This window comes from Tupaia chinensis, unplaced genomic scaffold (genome assembly GCF_000334495.1).
Source record: "Tupaia chinensis unplaced genomic scaffold, TupChi_1.0 Scaffold144045_1, whole genome shotgun sequence".
Classification (NCBI taxonomy): domain Eukaryota; kingdom Metazoa; phylum Chordata; class Mammalia; order Scandentia; family Tupaiidae; genus Tupaia; species Tupaia belangeri.
This window is the reverse complement of record NW_006203897.1, coordinates 1669717-1676680: the sequence shown is the minus strand read 5'-3', so window position 1 is coordinate 1676680 and position 6964 is coordinate 1669717. Positions and strand designations below refer to the sequence as shown.

At 43.1% G+C, this 6964-nt stretch overlaps 1 protein-coding gene and 1 long non-coding RNA gene across 3 annotated transcripts in view; one reads left to right on the top strand and one right to left on the bottom strand.

Annotated features, from left to right (window-relative positions):
- Positions 1-84: 84 nt before the first annotated feature.
- Positions 85-730, bottom strand: LOC114005585 (uncharacterized). Its single transcript, XR_003547422.1, has 2 exons — positions 604-730; positions 85-376 (listed from the first exon to the last, which is right to left on the bottom strand). It is a non-coding gene; the product is annotated as an uncharacterized LOC114005585 (long non-coding RNA).
- Positions 731-3411: 2681 nt separating this feature from the next.
- The window catches only part of SLC46A3 (solute carrier family 46 member 3), a 33626-nt gene continuing 30073 nt past the window's right edge, over positions 3412-6964 (top strand). The window contains exon 1 of one of the 2 annotated variants that reach the window (XM_006165823.2): positions 3412-3596. In XM_006165823.2, the coding sequence (XP_006165885.1) occupies positions 3471-3596 (126 nt within the window). In that variant the 5' untranslated portion in view covers positions 3412-3470. The remainder of the gene's footprint in view (positions 3597-6964) is intronic. The other variant, XM_027767221.1, reaches the window with a different exon arrangement.

The following is a 6964-nucleotide window of genomic DNA, read 5'->3' as shown; positions in this document are numbered from 1 at the left end:
CCCCACTGGCCCGGCCCCACTCTCACCACCTGTGCCCCTGCCCTTCTGCACCGGCCTCATCTGGGCCGGGTCAGCCCACGCCCCATCAAGACCTTGCTTCCCACCGTACTCCTCCGCGTCCACACGCCCTTTGTCCCTGCTGTGCTGGGGCCCACTGACCCTAATAAATAAAAGCCATTCCCTTGAACGAGCGTCGCAGGACTTGCGGGGGAGGCGGCTGGGGCGAGAAAGGACGAGGGTGGGGCACGCGCTCACCTTCCGCGAAATAGTGCGGGGCGTGGGGTTGTAGGGGGTAGATTGGGAAGCCATGGACTCCACCGCGGGCCCGTCTGAGACTCGGAAGCTGGATTCTTAAGGACCAAAGAAAAACTGTCCTCTGGTGAAAAAATGAAATGCAAATTACACTTTAAACATAAATAAATTAAATTAAACCTGAGGGCAATGAGATTCAGAGAAGTTGAGATGCCGGACTTTTGTTTCCTAGACTCCCAGAGGGAGGAAGTCAGTGAGCAGGCAAGGATCTTGCAGGGACCTTTCTAAAGCTTAATACTCCAAAGGGCCCTGCTATCACCAACATAAGTATAAAGCCTGAATAAACCTTACCTTTCCCCTTGATCTGAGAGGACCTCAGAGAAGGTTGCTGGATGCTGACTACAACTGGAGTTGAGGAGTAGAAAGAGACAAACTTCCTGGAGGAGTCTTGGCCACAGCCTGCCCCACCTTCGTTGCATTTAGCAGATTTGCAGGTCAGGTTGCTTTATGGAATCTCAGGCAGGTATTGAGCTAAGGTGTCCCTGACCATAGAGCAGCAGGGGCCTGGCACCTAGCAAGGAGGAAGGAAGCACCTCTATTCCAGACCTGGAGTTCCCAGACATGATTTCTCAAGGACAACAATCCACACAAATACAAATGGCAAAGGTGGAAACAAGTCTCCATGAGAAAAAGCCAATGCATGAGCCAACTGGTGATGGTGGTGGTGAGGAGGGGGCTTGAGGAATGTGCCAGTTGCATGTACGTGTGTGTCCCAAATCCCAAAAGGAGCAATGGAAGAGAAGGGATTGCTGTGTGACTGTTCCCCATGAGGGGTACTTTCTCACTTACCATCTCCCTCTATCTCTGTCTCTCTCTAGTGAGTACATGCATCATCTAGCGAAATTCTAAAAGAGAAAAGACAAGAAAAAAGAAAAGGCTTGTGTAAACAAGAAACAGCAGAAATAGAGCTATACAAACTTTCGAAAACATATCAGATACAAATTGTAAACCAACTTATGCCTGTGATATTTTAAGAAATAAGCAAAAATTGAGACCAGCAGTTGGCATAATGGCTATGTCGCTGGACTCCTATGTATTCAGCTGTCATTCATGTCCTGGACCTGGTGGCTTAAACTCACACTGGGTGCATATGCATGCCTGCCCAAGATCCCAAGAGAATGGAGGAGAAGGGGTTGCAGCGTGGCCATCCCCCTGGAGGGTGATTTCTCACTTTCTGTCTCTCTGTCTCTCTCTCTGTCTTTCTGGTGAGCACACAAGCCCTATAGCAAAAACCTCTCAAAAAAAATAAAATAAAATAAAAAACAAGAAGAAGCGAAAAGTCTGGAGAAAACTGTGCTCTCCCACCATTGCACGATTTAACTCAGCAATTCCCTCAGGAATATGAATTCCTATTTCTCTACCTTATCTTTTCCCTAAAACAACTCGTTTGCCCTCTACCAGCTCTCCTTACGATTACAAGATAGTTGCAGCAGCTCCAGGTCTTACATCCACACATATTCCAGAGGCCAAAAAGGGAGGTCATGTTTCTATGTATCTCAGAACGGTGAAGCATCACAGCAGACTTCTCTGAATGCTTCAGGAGCCATAATATCATGGGCTCACGACTTAAGGAATCAACAGGGGAGGGAAATGGTTGGATTGAATAATGATTCCATCTTTAAGCTAGGAATGGGAGATGGTAGCCTTAAAGTCAAGAACTTGAGGAGGATAAAACATTTCTACAAAACTCAAGCTCTAACAGAAAGGCTAAAAAAAAAGTATGTATTTGACAGGGAGAACTTAGAACAGAGGAAGCCATCTGCAATTGCCTTCTCGAGGTTGTCAAAATGTGCAGTTCACTGATAACATTCTCTAACTCTATGACTTTTGGCATCTGGTCATTTGACCGTTGTTCCTGGTGGAGTATCAACTCTAGTTTCCTCTGCCAAAGCAGATATTTGGACACCTGTAAGATGCATGCGTTTGTTGTTCTTGTGCTGATGGTTGTTTAATAGGATACTCCACTAGTTGTCGTTTTCCAGATTCCATGTTATGACTTAAGAGGATATCCAAAAAAATAAGTAAATAAATACATTTTTACAAAGAGGAAATGCCACTTGACATAATCAACTGTCATGTCTAGAATTTGGTGACAGATTTCAATTCCATAAAAATCCACAAGAATTTATTGTCAAGTACTAAGTTTTGATCATCAAAGGGTTTAAATATATTATACATCTGAAAGTTTGGAGAGGAAGAGAATTAGAATCAACAGGTGGAAGTTAAAGGAAGAAGGTTAAGTAGTAGTGGCCTTTCTGGGGTTGTTAGACTAATACAGAGCTTCACATTTCAAAGGTCTATCTTTTTAACTTCCTTTATGGTTGGCCAAGGAAAAGTGCTCTGGCACCACACTGAATAGCACTTCTCAGAGACAGGGATGATCACACCACCATGCTTGTAGACGGACCCTTCCCTGGCAATGATCCTGTAATCCTGGACATGTCCCAGTTTCAGCATATGTACTCGTTGTCTTGGCATAATTATTAATGGTGCCTCTTTCACGCTAAGAAGCATCTGAGTTTGGAAGAGAAATCATATTTAAGAAGAGTCACCCTCCTCTCTCCTATGTCCTATAACTGCTTGAACAACCTACTCAGTATCCTTATCTCAACTATTATCCCACACCATTTTTGAGGGTGGTAGGCACATCCTGGGAAAGCCAGCCTTGGGCAAGGAGTTAAGAGACAGCTCTAGAGGTCTTTGTCCCTAACTTGGGGTTATGCCAGCCTTTGGAGGCTCTACACTTATGCCTAGTCAGTTTTTATTAACCACCAGGCCACAGGGCAAGGACTGTTTTCATATTCTTTACAGATAATTCTCCCTTGTTACCTTCATCTGGGGCAGAACAAATCCACTTCCATGCCCTTGGTAAGTCACTAAAGATAAGGAAAACAGATGTAGATGTAAGTGCTATGGTAGACTTGTGTTCCCCAAAAAGATATGTTGAGATCCTAACTCCCACTATCTCAGGATGTTACTTTATTTGAAAATAGGCTCATTGCAAATGTAGTTAGTTAAGACGAAGTCATAATGGAATAGGGTGGGCCCTGATCCAATATGACTGATGTCCTCATAAACAGGACACAGAGGCACACACAGAGAGAACTCCAAGTGACAATGGAGGCAGAGATTAGAGTGATGATTCTACCAACCAAAGGATGCCAAGGATTGCCAGTAACTTCCAGAAGCTAGTAGAAAGGCATGGAATAGATTCTCCCTCAGATCTCTCCAGAAGGAACCAACCCTGCCTACACCTTGATGTTGGACTTCTGGTCTCCAAGATGGTGAGAAAATTAGTGTCTGTTGTTGAGGTCATACAGTTTATGGTAATTTGTTATAGCAGACCTAGGAAACTGACTCATAGGTCTTCAGGAAAATCGTACATGTTGGATCCTTAGCATGTGAATATACTTCCTATTTGGGAAACTGATGGGAGCAGCCATTCCCTTTTCCCACCCTTAGCATCTACCGCATGACAGCATCCTAACATGACAAATCACCGTCTCCTTCTGAGACTTTGATCTTGACAAAGTGACTTAGTCATCAATCTGAAGTTATCTGGTTATGGCAGTCCAGAAACACCAAGGCAAATGTGTGGGGACTGCTATGCCAGGCTTAGTTCCCATGTTCCTATCTATGTCTTTCCTGTTATTCTCTAGACTTCCTGTTGATTTTTGTGAGTTACTGAAGACCCTTCTAGAAAATTCCTTCTCTGCTTAAGTGAACCATAGTTCATTCCTGTTACTTGTAACCAAGAACGCTAACTGATATACCCTAGAAACTTCTTTTACCCAAATCCCTGTCATAGTTTTTTTTTCCACTTATCTACTTAAATTTTTCTCCTCTAAGCCTTCAGCATTCATTCTTCTGTTCATTTATTCATCCATCAAACATTTATTGTTGACTTCATATGCCAGATAAAGTATTAGGTGCTTGGAATCACAGTCTGTGAAGACATGAAGACATGGCTCCTGCTTTTAAAGAGCTCATAGTTGAGTTCAGGACAGAATAGTCAAGAAACAGATGAGTGTGATACAGATTGGTCAGTGCTATGATACAGAGGAAGGAAGATGAGGAAGTTTTCCCATGGCCATTGATCTTTGAATTGTGTCTTTTTTATCTTATTTTTTTAGTTTCTTTACTCATTGATTTCTTTCATGAGCAAGAGAGACAGCGTGAGAAAAGAAGAGGGAAAGACATAGAAATAGTGCCCTCAATAGAATCTCGATGCCATGATCCATTCTCAGCCTCAGCCAGCCCAGATCATGAACAAATGCATGTCCAATGTGTTCAGGGAGGTCTCCAGACACAAAACCAGAATCTTTCCATGTAAGTCAGCCTCACAGAACTGTCATGTTTCACAGCCACCATTCATTCCCTGAAATGTGTGTTGAATGGTAGGTTGGATGGCTAAGCAAGAAAGGAAAGAGCAGGGACATTCCATTAAGAGCAGAGCACTTCACAGAGCAGAGGGCTAGGTTACTGAATCAGAGTTCAGTTTGTCAGAACATCAAATTCTAGGCAGGGAGTGGCAAAAGTTGGAGCAATGGAGGTCAGTGCTACATGTTTTGCTTAGGAATTTGGACTTTATCCTAACAACAGCAAGTGATATGCAAAGTAAGGAGAAAGCACTGTATTATATCTGAGCATGATTTTTCTGGCAGTAGTGGAAAGAATTAACTGGGATTGGACTAGATTGACAGATAGGAAGACCAGATATGAAAGTATTAGAGCCATCTGGGTGATTTTGAAAGACTAAAGAGATTGAAATGAGGCCTCCAGAAGTCGAAGGATTGCCAATATCCACCAGAAGCTAAAAGAAAGGCATGGAATAGATGTTCTCTCAGAGCCTTCCTGAAAGAATCAACTCAACACCTCGATTCTGGACTTCTGGTTTTCAGACTGTGAGGGGATACATTAATGCTGGTTAGGTCACTCAGTTTGTGGTACTGGGATGGTGATAGGACTGGTATGGTGGTAGACAGCAAACATTGAAAGCAGGACAGAGATAAACTGAGGGATGAATAAGTGTATTCTGAATTCTCTGACTGTATGTCAGGTGGCGTTGGAGGACAGAGGCCACCATCTTGATCACTAGTGCCTGGCATAGTGCACTTTGATTTGTCTTCAAACTCGCTCTTTCCTCTGTGGTGTCCAATCTACCCTTGAGCCCATAGGCATTCTTAATTTTTATTACAATGTTTTTGATTTCTAGTATTTCCTTTGATTCTTTCTTAGCCTTTCAGTCTCTCTGCTTACTTTCCCATCTGTTCTAAAAAGTTGTCTGTTTTTTCCAGCAGAGCCCTTAATGTATTGATCATAGTTATTTTAAATTGCCTGTCAAGGGGCCAGACAGTGGCACAGTAGTAAAATGAGACATTCTATGGGGACACATAGGATGTTCTGATTCATGTCTGGAGACCTCCCTGAGTATGTGAGGCATGTGTGTGTCTATAATCTGGGGCTAGCTGAAGCTGGGTGTGGATTCCAGAATCAGGACCCTGTTGGGGATGTCTAACTGTCTCTCTCTCTGTCTGTCTTGCTCATGAAAGAAATAAACATGCGTACGTTGTCTTGTCCAATAATCGCAACAATTCTATCATATCCAAATCTGGTTCTGATGTTTCAGATTGCATTTTTGTTTTCCTCTTAGCTGGCTTTGCAATTTTTTTGCTGAAAGGCAGACAGCTCTATCAGGTAACAAGGACTGAGGGAAAAAAACCTTTAATATGAGCTTTTATGGGTTAGGGTTAGGCTGTGCTTCCTCTTCATTGTGCCTGCAGATGCCAGAAGCTTTTGTAGAGCCTGTGTTCCAACTCTTTTGTCTGTAATCCACTGATTTTTGCAGGGCTCCATTGCTCTGAGGTACAGTGTGTGGGAGGGGACATATTCCAATATAATCTTACAGCTAATAGCATTCTGTTAGTGGGCCTGTGTCCGTAAGTGTGACCTTTACATATATTTATTAGAGATTTTTTTCTTCCCCTTAAGTGAGACAGGAAGACTAGAAAAGACTAGAGACAGGAAAATGCCTTTCCCCTAGGTGGGATAAGGCAAGGATAAAGTATTTTTTAGGAGAATACTCTCAGCATATTTCAGAATGGTAAAAAGTCTCCTTTCCCTGCCAGTGCTATATATAAAGGGATTTTTCTTGACTTTTCTTGTGGAAGCTTGGTGGGGATTTTAGCAGTAAAACTCACACAAAGGTGCTTCTCTTTAGACTGCAGGCCTGAGGTGTTTCTGACTCTCAGACTAGTCCACACCCTAAAGTCATTGTCAGCAATTTATCAAAATGACCCTATAAGTGTCTTGCCAGTTTGAGCTCCAGAGCCTTCTGGTGCAGATAAGACCATCTCAGCTGGGACTCTGGATGCCCCATCGCTGTTGCTGGCTCTCCCATGTGTAGGTGGCCCTGAGACCTCATCCTGTAAAGAGTCCCAGACAAGGGCTTCATTTTCAGTGTGTTCATCTTGCTCTTGCTCTACAAAGGGGATGGTGGCTTCCAAGCTCTTCCCATGTGGAAATTGACATGGGCTTTCTCCTTTTTTTTCTTTTAGGTTTTTTGTGGGTTTTTTTGTTTTGTTTCTGTGGGTTTTTTTTTTTTTTTTGAGGGGTTTTTGCTATAGGGGACTTTGCGCCAACCCACACGACA